The following is a 20,907-nucleotide window of genomic DNA, read 5'->3' as shown; positions in this document are numbered from 1 at the left end:
CTTGCGGGAAGGACGGGCGGTAGATCTTGGCTCGTTCTGACATTTAAAGGTGATCTTGGGTGTGAAAAGGTTGGAGACCCCTGCTCTAACCGGCATCTCCTGTCTGTTTGCTTTGCAGCTGCCCCTGGTGACCCTGCAGGTCAGTCTGTCCCCCCAGCCTCCTCCTCCCGTCTGGCTCAGCCGAGGGCAGTGGGGGGGGGGGTTTCAGTCCTGGGGATCCCAGAGGGGTCTGGGCTCTGACCACAGGGTCCAGCAACCAGCCTAGACCCCCCTGCCTGTGGGGTGCACAGGGTCCCAGAGCAGAGGGTGTTTCTGAGCCAGGCCACATGGGGGTGGGGAGTGACATTTGTGCTGTTGGGTTACGTTCTCTCCACCCGAGTGTGCATCATCTGGGGCTGTCCAGGGGCTGGGGGGTGGGGCCCTGGCTGGGATCCCCACCAAGGCCTAGAGCTGAGATGGAGACGGTTCCGACGGCTGTTCCCTGGGCTTTGTCCAGGCTGGAGATGGGAAGCCCACGGGAGCCTGTTCCCGAGCCGGTGCCCTTGGGTCAGGGTTGCAGGGTGTTGGCGGGAGGTACCGTGGAGGGTGGGAACTTTCCCAGGGCTGCCCCGCGCTGCCTGCTCCAGGCTAAGGAGAATATCTGAGGCCCCAGCCGTCGATCCAGCCCCGCCAGCAGCCCCAGGCACTCGGGGGCTGCCGGGTGGAGCCGTGTGCGGGCAGCGGCTGAGCAGGGCGTGTCCGTGTGCCAGGATCCCCACGGGAACCGCATCGCCCAGTGGCAAGATGTGACTCCGCAGCAGGGCATCGTGGATCTGTCCCTCCCGCTGGCTGCCGAGCCGGCCCTGGGGCCGTACGCCATCGAGGTGCAGGGGACCAGGCATTGGTTCAGCGTGGAGGAGTACGGTGCGCAGCGGGGCCGGGGCAGCGACCGAGGGTGGGGGGGGAGGATTCATGAGTCTCCTGGGGGTCCCTGGAAGCTCAGAGCCTTGGGACTGGCCCAGCCAGCACCATGAGACCCTGCACCTCTGCTCTGGGGCCTGGAGGAGGGGAATTCAGGCTCCCTGTTCCACTCTGCAGCTGGTTTCAACTTCATTTCATTTGTGGACCCCTGGGGAAGTCTCAGGCCTGTGGACACAGTTGCCTTTGATGCAAGTGTGAAGCGCAAACAGCAGAATGCAGAGCATGGGGCACATGGCTGTTGGGGTACTGACCCACCCCCGGGTTCAGCCTGCCAGGGGGCGTTCCTGAGCTTGGGACGGTCGGAGAAGCAGATCGACTCTTCTGGGCATGTTCCCTTCCCAGTTCATGGACCCCTTCCATATTGTCTTGCCCCAGTTGGCCATAAGCCCTGCCCGAGGCCTCAGATGCTGCTGCTGAGCCTGATCCCTGTGGGTCCCAGCCAGTCCCCACCTGCCTGCAGCCCCCGCACCTCAGCGCTCAGACACCCGGCCAATGAGACCCCCACGTGGCCCCTGCTCCTGGGGACATTGGGGATGTAAAAGTGTAACTGTGTAAACGGGGAACCAAGGAGCCTGGGCCCATTAACGTTTACGGTCACACGGGGGTCCCCACGCTCACTGGCTCCTGGGGAGCCTCCCGCTGAAACTGTAGTTACTTAATTACACACTGTAACATCCCCACTAGAGACCTTGCCCCTGAGTCCCCAGCCCCCCCTGCTCCCCAGACACCCTGCTCCAGGCCCCCCGGTGTCACTGACCCCACCTGGCCCCTGCGGTGTAGAACAGACTTGTCAGCACAGTAACCGGGAACATGCAGTAAATGCCTTCTTGGGAAAGGGGAGCCCAGAACCTGGCCCTCCCCTCTGTGCCCAGAGTCCTCTCAGACCCCCAGCTGCCTGGTCCCAGCCCCTCCCCCAGGAATATCTCTGCCCTTTGTCCTGCTTCCTGGGCAAAAGGTGGCACCTGGTCACATCCCCTCCTGGGTCAGGTGACGAAGGCATCGGCCATTGTTTACATGCAGGCAGATGGGCAGCCTCTCTGTGGCAGTCACACCCAAAATTCCCATCACCATCTAGGCAAGGAGTAGTACCCAGGGAAACTGAGGCACACCCACGGGGTTACTATAGGACAGCAGAACTCACAGGCAAGAGAACAAAGTGAATAACATCCCCCCTTCCTCACATCTCGCCCCCTTCAAGGCAGAGTTGAGCGGGGTCACTTCATCCTGCACTTCCCTATCCCAGTCCTGCCGGTGTTGGGGGTGCTGGGAGCAGCCAGAGGGAGGGGCTGGGGGCAAACAGGGCCATTAGCAGTGGCTCTCAGGGTGCCATTTCTGATAGCTCCCCCCACCCCAGCATGGAGCTCACATCTTGTGAGGAACCCCCCGAGCTGGGGCTGTGGGTCCTTTCCACCCCCTCCCTCTCTGCCCTCCAGAGCCGCCCAAGTTCGAAGTGACCCTCCAGCTGCCCCCCGTGGTGACGGTGCTGGACGAGACGCTCCACCTGCGGGTGTGTGGCCGGTGAGTGCGAACCCAGCCCTGCCGGGCCAGTAAAGGGGGAGTGACTCCCCTGGAACTGACTCCCCTCCCCTGCACTGCTTGACCAGGACCTGACGTGTCCCTGCCCCCGCCTCCCGCCTCTGTCTCTGTGCTGGGGGGTCACCCTGCCACCCAAACCCCCAGTCATCCCAGCAAGGGACCCTCTCCCACTTCCCCTTTCTCTTCCCTCTGCTGCACAGAGACACCGACGGGAAGCCCGTGCTGGGGAGGGTCCAGGCCACCCTGTGTCGGCTCAGAAATCAGCGGTTCGATTATTTTTATGATACGTTCTCAGGCGTGTGTGTAGATCTCGCGGGCCAGGTGAGTGCGACTGGGAGGCAGAATGTGCCGCGCTGCTGGCTGCCGGGGTGGGGGGGGGGGAGGAACTGTTACTTGTGAGTCTCATGAATATTTCTCTGGGATCCTTCATCCTCCCTTTGCAGCCTGGGGCCTGATCCGGCTCTCATCTGCCCCGGGGGTAAAATGGGAGGGGCCCAGGGTTGACAATAGGGAGACCCTGGTGTAAGGCTGGTGTAAGTGCAGGTGAATCAGGCCCCGGATCCCTTGGGGCTCCCCACTTTGGGTAGGGGGATGTCACAGAATCATAGAGCTGGAAGAGACCTCAGGAGGGCATCAAGCCCAGCCCCCTGCCCAAGGCAGGATCAGTCCCAGCTATGTGGCCAGTGACCCTGTCTATTTTTCCCTTCGTGGGTGGAATCACTGTTGCTTGTGCAGCACCATGTAGACTCATAGACTCATAGACTCATAGACTTTAAGGTCAGAAGGGACCATTATGATCATCTAGTCTGACCCCCTGCACTGTGCAGGCCACAGAATCTCGCCCACCCCTCTTAGAATAATCCTCTCACCTATGTCTCAGATATTGAAGCCCTCAAATACTTTGAAGGCCCCAACATGCAGAGAGTCCTTCAGCTGTGATCTGTGCCCAATGCTACAGAGGAAGGCGAAAAACCTCCAGGGCCTCTGCCAATCTACCCTGGAGGAAAATTCCTCCCTGACCCCAAATATGGCGATCAGCTAAACCCTGAGCATGTGGGCAAGACTCACCAGCCAGACACCCAGAAAGTTCCCTATAGCAACTCCTATCATCCCTCCATTGACCTATTTCCAACTGATAATGAATGGTCAATTAGTTACCAAGATCATGTTATTTCATCCAACCATCCCCTTATCATAGAATCATAGAACTGGAAGGGACCTCAGAAGGTCGTCAAGTCCAGTCCCCCGCTCTAGGCAGGACCAATCCCATCTAAATCAACCCAGCCAGGGCCTTGTCAAGCCGGGACTTAAACACCTCTAGGGATGGAGACTCCACTACTTCCGTAGGTAACCCATTCCAATGCCCCACCAGCAGAGACACAAAGCCCCGAGTTCTTCTGTGGGTGATGTCCCCGTGGATGCTCCACTGTGGGTGTTGGGTCGTCCCGGAGCCACAGGTCAGAGCTTTTCTAGCAGTTGTTGGCGCCTCATGCCATTTGTGCACTGGCACTTTACACACAGCCCGACACTCCCTCTCCAGTCCCTCACTTACTGCCCTCGGTCTCGTCTTTCACCTCAGGCGCTCATCCTCCTCACGTAGGTCGTTAGCTTAGTTTGCAGTTTTCTTAGTTAATTGCTTATTTGTTCTTTATTCTTGTTCTGGTTACCTATTTTAAAAAAAAGAGTTTTTCTGTTGCTAAGGGAGCTGTGGGGCAACTCCCAACTGAACGCCAACTCGCTTGACTAATCTCAGCCCTTATCCGCCACTTTTCTTTCCCCCATTTAAAGAAAAAAGTCTGAGAAGAAGCCGAGGGGGCCAATCCAGAAAATTAACCACTGGGCCCACCATCAAGCTCAACGGGGATCAAAAAATACAACACATGTCAGGACTGCAACCCTGTTTTGGATGGCCACTCAGCATGTATTCATTGTCTTGGGGAAGCTCATGTCCCTCAAAAATGTGAACACTGCTGCAGCCTCAGGACTAGGGTCCGGAATGACAGGGAGCTTTGGCTTTGCGTGATCCTCTTTGAAAAGGCTATGCAGCCCACTTGCAAATCACAGCCATCTAGACCTCCTGTGCAGGCTGTTGAAAAGAGGGCTGTCTCCTCCTTGCCGAGAAATCACTCAAAGAGAGCCTCTCCTGCAAGATCTCTCCCCCCCCACCCAGAGTGAGTGTCAAGGCTTCTTCTCCTCTCTGGCATGATAAGTGCAGAAGTGGGGGGCTGCAAGTACCCCAAAACCTTATCTTTCCAGGCTTTGGTATAAAGCTTCCCCCCTAGATTTTGGGGATAAAAAAATCCACTGCCACCATCAAATAATGATAAGGAAACCAGAGAGAGACCACTTGGAAATCTCAGCCCCAAAAGTAAAACCAGGACACAAAAATTAACCAGTACCAGGTTAATAAAAAGAAAAGAGAAAGAACTGTAATTATCACCACAATATTCCTGTTGCAAGCATAATGACTAGATGGAAACGTCACAAATTAATATACTCATGGAGGGTATGACGGGGCGGCAGGGGCCGCGGACGCTAGCCCTGCGCCCCGCACTCAAGCACCAGGCTTTGATGGTGGGCCTGCCTTATAGGGTTTTTACCAAGGACAAAGTAACCTTGAAGCCACATCCAACTTTTTTATCCAAAGTCTGCACCTTGTTCCACATCAATGAGCCCATAGTTTCACCTGTATTCTTCCCCAAACCTCATGCATCCCCCAGGGAAGCTATGCTCCATACCCTGCATGTTGAAGGGCATTGGCCTTTCACATAGACAGGACTCAGGCCTTCTGTAAGTCTCCACGTCTTTTTGTATCTTCCTCGTCGCTCCTGCAAACAGGGACTGATGCCGCAGGCACGTAACAGGCTGCTCCGAAGGACAGAAAACCATGAAGCCCCATAAAGTGCAGCCCGTATTTCAGCAGGCAGTTCCCTTCGCGCTGAATTGAAGCTGGTGGCTGGCCCTGCAGAGCTGAGTCTAACCCTTGAGTCCTCATGCAAATGAAATGGAAACTCTCTGGTGTGGTGCAGGCATTCTCCTTTGGTTACAGGCAGTGATGTGTGCAGGGGTGAATTATTACAGGCCCTGTCCTATCGCAACCCACCTCTCAGTGCCGGGGTTGGGAGCAATAGGGCAGTACCTGTGCGAAATGTAACTGTGGGATGGCTGTGGCGGACTCAGGGCAGGGGGTGGGGATGTGGGGCATGCAAAAGTCAGGGCAGCAGGATGGGAGGCTCAGGGAAGAGGAGGCTGCTTCAGGGAAGGAGGTGGAGTGCAGGAGTTAGGAGAGGGGGTGGAGGGGTCTTAGGGCAGGGCATTGGAGGAGAGGCTGGGGGTGGAAGGGCACAGAGCTGGACCCTGGTGCTCTGTGGCCATACAGCGCAGGCCCACACTATCCAGAGCCCCACCCCCAGCCAGTCTCTTATCAGTGTTCCAGGCTGGGATGCATTGGCTTACTGCTATCTGTGTATGTGGGGAGAACAGCAGGTGTGAGTGAGGGTGTAGGGGGGTGAAAGGCAGGTGGGGAAAGGTAGGCGTGGGTGTGGGGGTGAAAGGCAGGCAGAGGCATGGGGGGTGAAAGGCAGGCGGGGGCAGGTGTGTGTGGGAAAAGGCAGGAGTGTGCAGAGGGGAGATAAGTAAGCATTTGTGTCTGTCAACATTTGCTCAGTTATGTTAATTTTGAGGACTGTACTTGCTTTGGTGAGTCTCTTTTCTGTTTAGCTTTCATAAAATCCTAGAATTCTAGGGCTGGAAGAGCCTTAAGCAGTCAAGTCCCCTCCCAGAGCAGACCAATCCCAACTAAAATATCAACTTTGTCAAGCCGGAACTTAAAAACCTCTAGGGATGGAGATTCCACCACCTCCCTAGGGAATCCATCCCAGTGCTTCCCCACTCTCCTAGGGAAATAATTTTTCCTAATATCCAACCCAGATCTTTTCCACTGTGACTTGAGCCCATTGCTCCTTGTTCTGCCATCCATCACTACTGAGAACAACCTCTCTCCACGCTCTTAGGAACCCCCTTTCAGGGAGTTGAAGGCTGCTATCGAGATCCCTGTCATTCTTCTTCAGACTAAACAAGTCCATATCCCTTAGCTTCTCCTTGTAAGTCATATTCTCCAGCCCCGTAATCAATTTTGTTTCCCTCTGCTGGTGTTTCTCCAATGCATCAAGATCCTGTCTGCAATGGGGGACCCAGAATTGGATGCAAAACTCCAGATGTGGCCTTACAAGGGTGGAATAAAGGGGAATAATCGCTTCTTTAGATCTGCTGGCAATGCTCCCCCTAATGCACCCTAATATGCCATTGGCCTCTTCAACTACAAGGGCACATTCTTGACTCATCCCCAGATCTTTTCCTGCCAAACTGCTTCTTAGCCAAAAGCTTCAGAGGGGTAGCTGAGTTAGTCTGTAACTGGAAAAGGCAGGCAGGCTTCCCTTCTTGGCCAGGCAAGGCTAGTTTTTTGGGATCCTAACTGTTGCATGTCATGGTCATGCAGAGGAGTCCTGGCAGCTCTGGTCAGGTGGTTCTTCCAGGTCTTCACTCCTTCTGCTTGCTGTTCCTTTCTTCTTTCCCTTCCTCTTTCCCTTTTTTTCTCCTGGTCTCCTTGGACCCCAGTTTATATAGTGAAACTTGAGTCCTGCTTAGCTATACTTCAACCAATTATTTTAGTATAATTTTAATAACCAATCATAAGCTATTGTAACAGAATTACCTAACCAGTCATGCACCACCACCTTAGTTGATTTACACCTAGCAAAATTAATTATACAGCAGACAGAACCAGTTACAAACCAGACAGAGATCAGACAGACAATAGGAAATTGAGGGCAATAATCATAGAATGAGGATTCCACACTCTCAACTATGGATAAACAGTTTCTTGCCAGATGAAATGCCGTAAGCTAAGATTTCTCTACCCATCTTGAGATCTCTTTCTTTATCTGGCGACAATGGGAGCCGTTAGGACAGGATCTCCTTAGCAGCCGGGTACGACACTATTTTAATGCAATTTGGATGCAGTGTGAGTATGTGACTTCATAATGGAAGGCCATTAGCAGTAAAACTTGGTTACAGGCTTTCTAATATGGCTACAGAGAAAACATATTGTTACAGTCCCAAGTGCAGGACTCTGTGCTTGTCCTTGTTGAACCTCATTAGATTTCTTTTGGCCCAATCCTCCAACTTGTCTAGGTCACTGTGGACCCCATCCCTACCCTCCAACCTATCTACCTCTCCCTCTAGCTTAGTGTCAGCTGCAGACTTGCCGAGGGTGCAATCCATCCCCTCATCCAGGTCATTAATAAAGATGTTGAACAAAACTGGCCCTAGAACTGACCCTTGGGGCACTCCGCTTGATACTGATCACCAACCAGACATCAAGCCTTTAATCACTACCAGCTGGGCCCGACAATCTAGCCAGCTTTCTATCTACCTGACAGTCCATTTATCCAATTCAGACATCCTTAACTTGCTGGCAATAATAGTGTGGGAGATCGTATCAAAAGCTTTGCTAAAGTCAAGGCAAATCACGTCCTCCTCTTTCCCCATGTCCTCAGAGCCAGTGACCTCGTCACGGAAGGTAATCAGGCTGGTCAGGCACGACTTGCCCTTGGTGAATCCATGTTGACTATTCCTGATCACTTTCCCCTCTTCCAAGTGCTTCAAAATGGATTCTTTGTGTGTCCCCTCCATGATTTTTCTAGGGACTGAAGTGAGGCTGATTGGTCTGTAGTTCCCTGGATGGTATGTAGTTCTTCCCTTTCATAACAATGGGCACTACGTTTGCCCTTTTCCAATCATCTGGAACCTCCCCTGTTGGCCATGAGTTTTCAAAGATAACAGCCAATGGCTTTGCAGTCACATCAGTCAACTCCCTCAGCAGCATCGAATACATTAGAGCCCAGTCCCATGGATTTGTGTATGTCCAACTTTTCTAAATAGTTCCTAACCTGTTCTTTCTCCACTGAGGGCTGCCCACCTCCTTCCCATACTGTGTTGCTTAGTGCAGTAATCTGGGAGCTGACCTCGTTTGACAAGACTGAGGTAAAAAGGTACTTCACCTTTTCCCACATCATCTGTCACTGGGTTACCTCCCTCATCCATTAAGGGTCCCACGTCCTCCCTGATCACCTTCTTATTGCTAACATGCCTGTAGAAACCTTTCTTATTACCCTTCACATCCCTTGCTAGCTGCAATTCCAATTGCGAGTTGGCCTTCTTGATGACACCCCTTTATGCTCAAGCAATATATTTGTACTCCTCCCTAGTCGTCTATCCAAGTTTCCACTTCTTGTGAGCTTTCTTTTTGGGTATGTCTACACAGCAAAGTTATTTCAAAATAACTTTCCTAGTGTCTACACAGCCAAACCGCTATTTCGAAATTAAATTGAAATAGCGGAGCACTTATTTTGAATTTGGTAAACCTCATTCCACAAGGAATAATGCCAAATTCAAAATAGCTATTTTGAAATAAGTGCTGTGTAGACACTTATATCGAAATAGGGGGCCTCCAGCCTTCCCAGGGTGCCCTGGTGGCCACTCCAGCCTCAACCAAGAGCACTTCTCTCCCTCCCCCCTCCCTGGCGCCCTTAAAGGGGTTGACTCTGGCCACAGTGCCTGTGCCAGCTCCAAGCCTGCCAGCCCAGAACCAGCAGTCACTGCCCCTGACCCAGTGGCCCCAAAACATGACCCAGCAAGCCATTGGCAGCCAGCCCTCCACCGCTCCCCAGGAACAGTCTGCCAGCTCCCAGGAGCCTGCTAGGGCCAGGAGAAGGTGGGTGATTTCCTGATCCAGGGTGGAGATCATGGACCACATTCACGTTTGAGGGGGATGCTCCCACACCACCTGTGCAACCGCACATTCACATCCACGATTCGACGATCCCTCCCTGGACCTTTTCCTTCAACAGGGAGGATGGATGAGAACACAACTTGCGCCTCAAACTCCTTGATCCTTCTTCCCGGTGCTATGTCATTTGCAGTGACCCACTCAAGATCATTCCTGGCCGTATCGTTAGTTCCCACATGGAGAAGTAGGAAGGGGCAGAGATCTGAAGGTTTGATCAGTTTGGGAAGTCTCTTGATCACATCCTGAATTCTAGCTCCTGGTCAGCAGTACACTTCTCGAGATTCCAGGTCTGAATGGCAGATGAATGACTCCGTCCCTGACTACTCCCACCCTTCTTCTTCTCTTGAGAGTGGTGGTCACGGAGCCCCCATCCCTTCATCTTCCTTGATGGAATGCAGGGTTGATACTTGGGCCTCTAGTCCTTTAATTTTCTCTTCCAATATGGAGACCAACATGCACTTTGTACAGATGAAATCACTTCTGTCTTCAGGGAGGAAGACAAGAGTGGAACATGCTGTGCAGGTCACACCAGTTGATCTTTCACTCTGCATCCTGTCTTCTTCTGAGAGACTCCTCCGAGGTTGTTTTTATTGCCCCTGGAAGCCTGAAGAGGAGAAGTTAGAGAGAAAAAAGAAGAGATAAAAAAAAAAAAAAAAAAAAAAAACACCAACCACTGTGGGGCTGCCCCCACTGTGAACTCCCAGGCAAACCCCCCTGTTTGCTGCTCACTAAGGGTACGGCTACATTTGCTCCGTAGTTCAGACTAGGGCTGAAAATGCAGATGAGCGAAGTAGCTAATGAAGCCGGGATTTAAATACCTCCATTAGCATGTTCTCGCCGGTGAGCTTGTTTGAATCACAGCTGATGCGAACCAGGAAGTGCGTGCCAGGACGCATTAATGTGAACCAAAGCCCTTGGTTCGAAATAACGTTACTCCTCAATGAGTCTATAAAGTGCTACCAGACCATTTGCTTGCTGTTTTTTTTCTGTAACAGACTAACTCGGCTATCCCTTGAAGCTCCATTTAGAAGGATTTCTTGATCAATTAGAAAAGTGGACAAACAAACTCTAAAATGCAGAGTAGATTAGATACAAGGCTGCTGATAGCTAATTGCTAAATTATTTGCCAGAAAACTGACATTTTCAAGTACCTAAGTAGCCCCATCATGGTTCAAGTTGGCCCTCCTAACAAAATTGGAAATGGTGCACTGCCACTAGCACCACTCCCCTTCCCAGGGTGCAGAGCGGAGCCCCACCTACCAAGGGCTCTGCGACTCATTGGCCCAGCACTAAGGCCCCAGGAGACCAGCTCCTGCCAGGGACTATTTCCAGTTTCAGCTGAGACCCCCTGGGCATGAGTCGGCATCTTCTCTGTGAGTGTCTCCCTTCCCAGTGCTATCCCAGCCCAGACAGATTAGGAACCTGCTGGCTGACTCTGCGGGGCCTGGGGCCGGGCTGCTGCTAACGGGCTGCGCTTCTCTCCCTGCAGACTGAGAGTGACGGCTGCCTTTCCTGGGAGGTGGGGACGGCTTCCTTCAACCTGACCCGCTCTGGCTACCAGATGAACCTGGAGGCCATGGCCTCTCTCGTGGAGGAGGGGACAGGTGGGCCTGAACCCAAGCAGACCTGTGCACAGGCACCCGGAGCAGGGAGCCCAGAGGCAGAGGGGTCTCCCTGCACAGTGACAGGGCCAGTGCTAGGCCAGCCCTTTAGAGATGGGCCCGGGGCAGCGTTTGTGGTGGGGGCTGGGTTCCGGTTCGGCCCCTCACAGGGCTGCAGCCCTCATGTGAGCTCAGATCTGGGCCCAGCCCTGCACTCCCCACAGCTTGGGGGGCTCAGAGCCGGGTTCTGGGCCCGTCTTTAACACTGGCTGACACGATGAGCTTCTCCCCAGCCCTGCCCCCAGCCAGGGTCTGGACAGTTTCCCTACCAAGGCACAGCAGGGCACAGCCCCTTCCCCGGACGTGTCCTGCCCCAGCTATTGCCAGTGACGGGCCTCTGAGCTGGGCCCGTGCTTGGGTCTGGCAGCACAGGAGGTAGGATGAAGGGCTCCTGTGCCCTGTGACCAGACACACACAGGCAGGGGACTCTCTCCGGGGGAGAGGGGGGAGCATCTCCTGGGACGACGCTCTCTGGCCTCTGGATGGACCAGTTGCTCCAGCTGCTCAGGGGCAGACATGGGCCTGGCTTCCTGGAAAATCCATCCCTGCCTCATTTAACCCCCCCCCACCCCCCCAATTCTCCCCCAATGGCCCCTGCAGCCCTCGGCTAGCGGGGTAGAAATGGCTGCACAGATCGGTATGGAGAGAAATCCGGGATTCAGCCTGAATTGGGGGGTGGCTCCCGGCCCCATCTCCCATCGGCCTCCCTCTCCTGCTAGGGGTGGTGATCAATGCGACCAGGAGCTGCCACATCAACATCGTGTCTGAAATCGCCACGGTGACCTTTGAGGAAGCTGACGCTGCCTACAGGGCTGGGATCCCCTACACTGGCAAGGTAATGGGATCCCTGGCAACCCATGTGCTCACCCCAGCGCCCTGCTGTTCCAGTCCTGCCCCACCCACCCCAGCTCCCCCCAATCCCGACCTCCAGCAGCCCCTGCTGTACTGTTCCTGCCACACACCCGCCCTAGCTCCCCACAGCCCCATCTCCATTACTCCCTGCTGTTCCAGTTCTGCCCCACCCCAGCTCTCCCTGGTCCTGACCCCACTGCCTGGTACTGTCTCCAGAGTTTCATGTCTCTCCCTTTATCTCCTGGCTCAGATGCTCCTGAAGGCAGCAGACGGCTCCGCACTGAAGAATGAGACTCTGCGGCTGTTTGTTAGCTCTGGAGACATTAGTGAGAACCAGACCTTCCTGACGGATGAGTCTGGCAGAGCCTCCTTCGCGCTGGACACCTCCAGCTGGACCGAGACAGTCGCCCTGCGGGTAAACAATGGGCCTCTGAGCCTAGTGGGGGCCCTTCCCTGCAGGCTCTGTTGTTGTTCTGTGGCTCATAGTATTTACTACAGGCATGCCTAAGGAGATCCAATTTTGGGCCCTGAGATGCTAGGTGCTGCACACGCCAAGAGCAGCAAACCACCCTGCCCAGAGAGCCTGCAGGCTGAAGAGCCAAGACAGAGGTGGGTGGGGAAGGGGCAGGACCCAGCATCAAAGCCATCAGAGGGGTGGTGCAAACGGCATCCTAGTGCTGCCACTTCTCTTCTCAGGACCATGTGGGGTGCGGTTTAGTTAGGAAGGTCGCCCCCTTCGGGCTGCTCTGGGCACCCGCACCCACCAAAGATCCCCAGCTCGGGGCCCTACATCTCAGGGCTGCCCCATTAATACTACTGGGTTCTGTAGGCTCCTATTACAGACGCAGGGTGAGGGGCCATGGGGCTGAGCTCAACAAGCAGCATCAGAGCCAGCCCTGCCCGATGCCTGTTCTGTGCTGGCACTCAGCACCAGGCGCGCCCCCTCCCTCTCTGTCCCCAGGGGCACTTCAAGGAGGCAGGTCCCAGCATGGAGCGTGATGGAGTCTCTCCCTGTTACCCGGATGCCCATCACCGTGTGGAGCCCTTCTACTCCCGGATCCGGAGTTTCGTGAAGATCCGCAGGCTGGGAGAGGAGCTGCCCTGCGGCCAGACTCAGCGGCTCCACGTGGACTATGTCCTGGCGAGGGAGGCCCTAGGGCGAGGGTCCAAGAGCCTGGATTTCATCTTCCTGGTGAGGCTAAAGTGTGTGTGTCTGTCTGTGTGTGTGCGTTCTGGGAGAGCCACGCCGGGAAAAGTTACAGGGCTGCGCCCCTCCCCCCCCGTAAGGGTCCCCCCATTGTTCAGCTGTTCAATCCGGCCCTGGCTCTCTGCGGGGGCAAAGGTGTTTGCAGCTCTCAACCCCAGCCCGGCAAAGGCTGAGCCAGGAGGGGCTGTCAGAGCGGGGGCGGGGGCATTCTCCGAGGCATGTCCTGCATGGCCTGCCCGGCACTGTGCCACGTGACGCCTGCTTGTGAGCCTGATCTGGGCGGGGGAGCACTCAGCCCCCTGTAGCTTTCGGAGGCCAAGCCTCCCGGCGGGGGAAACACTCACCGCCCGGTTCCCGCGCAGCCGCACTCACCCACAGGTGAGTAAAAAAGTTTTGTATACCCCGCACCCGAGTATACCCCGTGGGGGGGGGGAGGAGGTTTGTAAAAATGAATATAACCCCTGGGTTACATTCCCTAAAATATGGTAATAAATGTCACGGTCTTTGTTGAGATGTGTTTTTGTATTTAATTCCTAAACTGTCATTTCCCATTAAAAGTGCTGTCATGTGGGTGGAAATGGGGGAACTATTGCATTTAGTGATATCAGCAGAACTGACTGGAAAGGGGCCTGCGTGTTGTGTAGTTTTGCCTTAATCTTTGTATTCATGCCTGTCAGTGTGAAAAACTATTTGCATATAGTTGCATATATATTTGCATTTCTCTAAAAAATCTGTTACTTTCTCAAAAAAGGAGATCAGGTTGGTTTGCCACCATCTACCTTTTGTAAAACCATGTTGTAATTTGTCCCAATCACCATTAGCTTCAATGTCTCTAACTACTTTCTCCTTCAAAATTTTTTCCAGGATCTTGCATACTACAGATGTCAAACTAACAGGCCTATAGTTACCCGGGTCACTTTTTTTCCCTTTCTTAAAAATCGGAACTATATTAGCAATACTCCAGTCAAATGGTACAACCTCTGAGATTAGCGATGTATTAAAATTTTTTGCTAATGGACTTGCAATTTCATGTGCCAGTTCCTTTAATATTTTGGATGAAGATTATTTGGGCTGCCCGATTTACTCCCATTAAGCTGTTCAAGTTTGGCTTTTACCTCAGATATGGTAATATCTACCTCCATATCCTTAGTCCCATTTGTTATGTTACCATTATCCCTAAGCTCTTCATTAGCATCATTCAAGACTGAAGCAAAGTATTTGTTTAGTTCTTCTTTGGGTAGTCCCCGTGGATGCTCCACATCTGGTGTCGTGCTCGCCCTGGCGCCGCGAATCGGAGGCTTCCCAAAGCTGTGTTTGGCTGGACCGCGCATGCGCGAGCGCTCGAGGCCGTTCGCTCCTTTCCTTTCCGAGCGCGGTCCAGCCCCCACATCAGTTCTTCTCAGCTGCCTCTGGCCACGGACGGAGCTCTCTCCTCTCCTCTCCTCAGAGTACCTCAGCAGCCTGTTAATAGTTAATTTCCTCTTCCGTCTTATCTGCCTTCCTTTCCTTACCTCCGTTAAAGTAAAAACAAAAACAAAAAAACAAAAAAAAACAAAAGAGAAGAAGTAGAAATAGAGACGTTTCAGTAGTTCCTCCCTGTCCCTGCCATTCCTGTTGTTCGGTTGGCGCTTAGCCTCTCTCTCTCTCTCTCTCTCTCTCTCTCTCTCTCTCTCTCTCTCTCTCTCTCTCTCTCTCTCTCTCTCTCTCTCTCTCTCTCTCTCTCTCTCTCTCTCTCTCTCTCTCTCATCTAAAAAAAACAAAAACAAAAAACCACAGAGAATAAGACAACAGGATAAACGAAGTAAGGCAATTCAGAAAATAAATATATCTATAAACTGAAGGTAGCACATATATCACGAACTGAGTGGTGTGCGAGCAAGAGCACTCAAGCGGCAAAATGCTGGGTTCTCCAGGATTTAAAAAGTGCTCCCTCTGCCAAGAGGCTATGCCGGTTTCCGACGGCCATGCCTCCTGTATCAGGTGCCTTGGAGAGGCACACTTGCCACAGCAGTGCACTCACTGTGCCAGCCTGACCTCGAGAGCCCGCAAGGACTGCGAGAGACGCCTGAAAATTATCCTGTTTGATAAGGCACCTCAGGGTGCTGGCACCACTAACCCCACTGCTAATGCAGGGAGGAGATGGGCTCCCTCCCCTGAGACTACCCCTCCTGCGAGGGAAAAACCTTCACCAGCCAGGTCCCTGCCTGTTGCTCTGCAGAAGCGGATAAGCGCAGGAGACAAGCCGGGCACCTTCGGCTCCTCTACTGGCTCTGCACCGGTCTCGGGCTCAAAGAAGCTGGCCGGCACCGCACCGTGCTCCCGACCTGCCACGACACCGGAGCGCCGTTTAAAGGGCTCTGCCCTGTTGGCACCGGCAGTTCCATGGCAGTCCTCATCACCACACGCAGCTGCAGCTCCCACCCTCCCACCTCAGGAGCTGTCCACAGCCTCAGCCTCAGCCTCAGCACCGGCAGAGCTCCAGCCTGAATTAACAGCTCCCCTTGCTCTGCAGGTCACTGTCCCTTCAGCACCATCCTCTGTACGTTCAGAGCTGCCTCCCCCCGCACTGAGGAAGGCTACCTCAAAATCCTGCAGGCATGCATCTTCTCCTCTGCCTTCTCCTATGCCTTCACCCAGACTATCTCTGCAGCACTGTTCTCCTGCATCTCACTCCACCAGGGATCAAAACACGCGAGCCCGCAGGAGTTTGTCACTCTATTATCACCAGCGCAGAGAACCTGTTCCCTACCTAAGGGGTTCTCATTCGTGCTCTCCTTCGCGATGTTCTCGCTCTCTGGAGCATTCACCACACTGTGCATATTACGTCAGGCATGCTAGCATCACCTCTTCACGACACTCATCCCCACGGTATTGGGATCATCACTATGGACATTATGACGGACCCTATTATTATGTCTCAACTCATCACAGCCACTCCCGCTCCCATCTGAGATCTCCGTGCTCCTGTCGCTCGGTTAGTCCGTCTTCTCATCATGATCGGTCGAAGCCGCGATCACCGTCTCATGCTCCACCCCCTCCAAGAAGTCCAGATCTGCAGCAGAATCATTTGGACCCTGAGGAGGGGCAGATTTCGGATGCGGAAACAGACATGCCTGCGAATGTGTGCTCTTCATCTCAGGCACCAAATGATGCCGTGACCCCAGGTGATACCTCACTGCCTGATGACCTTAAGGAATTCCAGGACCTTTTTAAGCGGGTGACACAAAGCCAGGAGGTTCAGCTGTCTGAAGCACAGGTGAAGCAGCATAAGCTATTGAAAAATCTGCATCCCCAGCAATGACGCAAGATTGCACTCCCAATTGATGAGGCCATTTTGGATGTGGCACACGAGATCTGGCAGACTCCCACAACGATCTCCCCTACTCGCAAAACGGCAGATAAGAGATATTTTGTCCCATCTAAAGACATGGATTTTCTCTTCAATCATCCTCAACCCAACTCCTTAATAGTGGATGCAGTCCACCATAAGAGCAAGGCTTCTCACTTAAAAACCGCACTCCCGGATAAGGACACAAGAAAGCTTGACTTCTTTGGACACAAGATTTATTCATCATCGACCCTAATGCGTAGGATCGCAAATTATGCTGCCCTTCTCTCGAATCACAATTTCGACAATTATGCCAAGTTACCTGACCTAATGCAGCACCTTCCAGATACTAAGAGACTTTTGCTGAAGGTGATTGTCCAGGAGGAATATTCTGCATGTAGGACATCGCTCCAAATTGCCCTCGATGTCGCGGATACGGCAGCTCAAGCCATGGCAAAAGGTTTCGCAATGCGCAAAGCCTCTTGGTTAATGGCAGCAGGAGCACCAAAGGAGCTCCAGAACAAAGTCGAAGATCTCCCATTTGATCGTAAAAGATTATTTGCTACTTCAACTGATGATGTCCTGCATTTGGGTAAGGACTCACGCACCACTCTGCGGACTCTGGGGATGTATACCCCCCCCCCTTTAAGAGTAGGCGTTACTATCCATTTCAAAGAAGATATGACTATCCATTCCAGAAACATCAGCAGCGTGCTCCCGAGCAGTCTCGATTCCATCAGCATCCGCAGCGCAAGCGCCAGCAGTCCAATCGTGAACCAGTCAGGGCTAATGCTAAACAGCAAATTTGACTCATGTGTCGAGGACACAAACACATCTTCAGTGCTCACAGTAGAAAAACCCACCACCACCCTTCTCTTTCACCACCGCCTCAAGCCAGTGGCGCGACATCACCTCGGACCATTGGGTTTTGGAAGTAATAAAGTCAGGTGTGACGACGCGTTGGGGTCCCGTGCCTCCTGCACCCCCGGACCTCTATTCTACTTGCTGGTGGAGTCTGTTCGTGCCATTTCGAGGGTGCAGGAGGCGGGGGACCCCAACGCGCCGTCACACTGGTGTCAAAAGTGGGATGCACTGCACCCCGTGAATGGAGCTCCCAGCGGCGAGCGACAAGGCGCAGTAGAAGCAAGAGCCCTGGAACCAGGCGTGCTGGAGACAGAGCGAAGCGGTTCCTGGGAATCATGGGGCGCTGCAGCACTAGACTGGTGAGTCTGCACTGAGGGTACCAGTGGGCCGATGGCCTATGCCCAACTCTTGAAGGCAGAGCTAGTGAAGCTGTGCAGAGAGAGGGGCTTGCCCGTGCAGAAAGCAACCAAGGCCCAGCTAATTGCCCAGCTGGAAGAGAATGACCCGCCACAGAACCAGGATCCTGTCCCCAGGGGGAGCAGTCAGACCCCACCTGAGAGCGTGTCAGGCGGGCAGAGCATTGGAGCCTGCCGGAGAGATGGGACAGCTTCCCCCGGGAGGCCTGCAAGCCGTAGCCCATCTAGGGTAGGAGCCAGCCCAGCAGAGCTGCAGTGGCTGGAGATCCAGCTGCGGATGAAAGAATTGGAAGTAGAGGACCGAGAGAAGGAGCGCCAAGATCGAGAGAGACAGCGACAGCATGAGCTGGCCATGGCAGAGCGGAGAAATTGCGGGGCCCTGGCTGCGCTGAATGCGGATGGGCCCCAAGGCCCCAGGGCTGTCAGGCGCTTGGAGAGGCTCACGGTGGCCCAATTGAAGGACGTGGGCGACATAGACGGGTTCCTCAACTCCTTTGAGAGGGCCTGTGGACTGCAACGGGTCTCCCCAGCTGACTGGCTGCAGGAGCTCATCCCCGTACTGAACCAGGAGGCGGCCGGAGTGCTCAGTCAGCTGGAGGACCTACAGCAAGGGATTACAACCGAGTCAAGGAGGCCCTGCTGCACAAGTTCGGGCTGACCCCGAGAAGTACAGGAAGAAGATCTGGGGGGTGCAGAAGGAGCCATGGGAGACCTATGTGGACCTGGCCTCCCGCCTGGCGCAATACTGCCGCAAGTGGGTGTCTGGAGTCGGAGCCCATACCGCAGAGGAGCTGCTTAAGCTGATCATGTTGGAGCAGTTCTATGAAGCGTGCCCACCCAAACTGAGGCTGTGGCTCAAGGACCGAAGACCAGAGAACCCCCAGGAGGCTGGGAGACTGGTGGATGAGTTCACAAAGAGCAGGTCTGGGTGTGAACGGGAGTCCCGGAGAGAAAGGGAATCACACAGAGACCAGTTCTCGGCTGAGCGACCGAGAGAGGCACCTCCGAGGCGAGCCCCAGGACTAGGACCAGTCACCGATATCCCAGTAAACCAGCCAGGGCCTGGGCAGAGCCGACCCAAAAGGGCCCGCAGAACCTAACTAGCCATCGCTGTGGGCAACGAGGCCACAAGAGGGCTCAATGCACCAGGCGCAAGAACAGGTCGCCTAACCTGGGACTTTCCGGGGTTAACTGGCTGGGGCGGGAGGAAGAGCAGGCTGCCCCAGAGGCAAGGGCTGGCCGGCAAACCTCAGCTCGGGGGCGGGGGGGGAAGGATGCTCGGTGCACCTCCCCTGGGAGGTCTGACCCTGGGGAGGAGGATTTCTCCATGTACCAAGTGGGGGCAAGGCGGCCCCTGCGGAGGGACTGCCTCATACCCCTGGAGGTGGATGGTAGGAAGGTGACGGGTTTCTGAGACACAGGGGCGGAGGTGACGTTGGACCGACCCGACATAGTGGCCCCAGACCGTATGCTACCCAACACTCAGCGGCATAGGCGGCACCCCATTTAAGGTACCCATAGCCAGGGTGCATTTGAAATGGGAGGCCAAGGAGGGCCCCAAGGAAGTGGGGGTGCACCCGCACTTGCCCACCGAGGTGCTGATGGGGAGTGACCTAGGGGAGTGGCCAGACGAACCCCACAGGACACTGGTCACCACCCGTAGCCAGAGCAAGCGAGGGGCTGGCGACCTGGAACTCGAGGTGGTTCCGCAACAGGGAGCCCAGGGCCCCATCCCAGCAGACCTAGAGTTGGACCTAGGCAGTGGGGGAAACCACGGCCCTGTCCCAGCCCCAGCCGCTGAATTCCAGGCGGAGGTGCGAGCGGATCCCTCCTTGCAGGCCCTGAGGGACCGGGCTGACCTGGGTGCAGCTCAACCCCTAGGAGGAGATTGCCAGGAGAAGTTCCGGTGGGAGAGGGGATTTCTGTACCGGGAATGGCTTCCACCCGAGAAGGTGGTCCCCGAAAGGTATCGCCGCAAGCTGCTGTACCTGGCCCATGACATCCTGTTCTCGGGACACCAGGGGACCTGGTGCACCCAGCTGAGGCTGCTCCAAAATTTCTACTGGCCTTGGATGTTTGCAGCTGTACAGCGGTACTGCCGGTCCTGCGACTCCTGCCAACGAGTGGGGAAGGCCCAAGACAGGAGGAAGGCTGCGTTGAGACCCCTGCCCATCATAGAGGAGCTTTTCCAGAAATGGCGATGGATATTGTGGGGCCCTTTAACAGAGCGACCTGGACGGGGAAGAAATACATCCTGGTGGTGGACTTTGCCACCCGCTACCCCGAGGCCGTGGCCCTACCCTCTATTGAGGCAGACATGGTGGCAGGTGCCGTGCTGACCATTTTCAGCAGGGTGGGGTTCCCCCAGGAGGTTCTCATGGACCAGGGATCCAACTTCATGTTGGCCCTGCTCCGGTGCTTGTGGGAGAAGAGCGGGGTCCAGCACTCCTGGGCCTCGGCGTATCACCCCCAGACCAACGGGCTGGTGGAGAGGTTCAATGGGACTCTGAAGCAGATGCTACAGACCTTTATGCACAAACACCCGCAGGACTGGGACAAGTACCTACCCCACCTGCTGTTTGCGTACAGGGAGGTGCCCCAGGAGTCCACGGGGTTCTCGCCATTCGAGCTGTTATATGGGAGGCGAGTGAGGAGGCCCCTGGACTTACTGAGAGACGAGTGGGAGGGAAAGGCTTCCCCGGAGGGTGAGCCGGTCGTAGAATATGTCCTGACGTTCCGGGAAAGACTTGCCGAACTCATGGGCCTGGCCAGAGAGAACCTGAGCAGGGCCCAGAGGAAGCAGAAGGTCTGGTACGACCGCAATGCCCGGGCCCGCGCCTACGCTACTGGGGACCAGGTGATGGTCCTGGTCCCTGTGAGGAAGAACAAGCTGCAAGCCGCCTGGGACGGCCCCTTCAAGATTGTTAAGAAGCTGAACGAGGTGAACTACGTGGTGGAGCTGACGGGCCGGATGCGTGGCCAGCGGGTGTATCATGTTAACATGATGAAGCTGTACTGGGACAGGGAGAACTTGATGCTGGCCGTGTGTAAGCCCTGGGAGGAGCAGTGGGAGGATCCCCTGGTGGGCCTGTTCCCTGGGACCGGAGAGGACTCTTCTCTGGAGTCAATTTCCCTCTCGGACCAGCTCACCCCGGCCCAGCAGGCCGAGATCCGAGAGTTGCTGCGCGCCCGCCAGCAGCTGTTCGCTGACAAGCCTGGTCTCACCAACCTGG

The 20,907-nt window shown here is 54.8% G+C and overlaps 2 protein-coding genes across 2 annotated transcripts in view; both read left to right on the top strand.

The window, feature by feature from the left end:
* The window catches only part of LOC102452635 (alpha-2-macroglobulin-like protein 1), a 124,022-nt gene that overhangs the window by 64,855 nt on the left and 38,260 nt on the right, over positions 1-20,907 (top strand). The gene's annotated exons all lie outside the window — the stretch shown is intronic.
* LOC102447783 (alpha-2-macroglobulin-like) overlaps positions 1-20,907 on the top strand; it is a 51,751-nt gene that overhangs the window by 6,202 nt on the left and 24,642 nt on the right. The window contains exons 5-12 of the mRNA XM_075918689.2: positions 119-139; positions 750-903; positions 2,394-2,478; positions 2,697-2,817; positions 10,836-10,950; positions 11,727-11,842; positions 12,110-12,274; positions 12,821-13,051. Coding sequence (XP_075774804.2) covers positions 119-139; positions 750-903; positions 2,394-2,478; positions 2,697-2,817; positions 10,836-10,950; positions 11,727-11,842; positions 12,110-12,274; positions 12,821-13,051 — 1,008 coding nt within the window. The remainder of the gene's footprint in view (positions 1-118; positions 140-749; positions 904-2,393; positions 2,479-2,696; positions 2,818-10,835; positions 10,951-11,726; positions 11,843-12,109; positions 12,275-12,820; positions 13,052-20,907) is intronic.

The sequence above is a fragment of the Pelodiscus sinensis genome, chromosome 29 (genome assembly GCF_052426305.1).
Source record: "Pelodiscus sinensis isolate ZL-2025 chromosome 29, ASM5242630v1, whole genome shotgun sequence".
Taxonomy (NCBI): Eukaryota; Metazoa; Chordata; order Testudines; family Trionychidae; genus Pelodiscus; species Pelodiscus sinensis.
The sequence above is the reverse complement of the archived record's forward strand: the minus strand, read 5'-3'. Positions and strand labels throughout refer to the sequence as shown.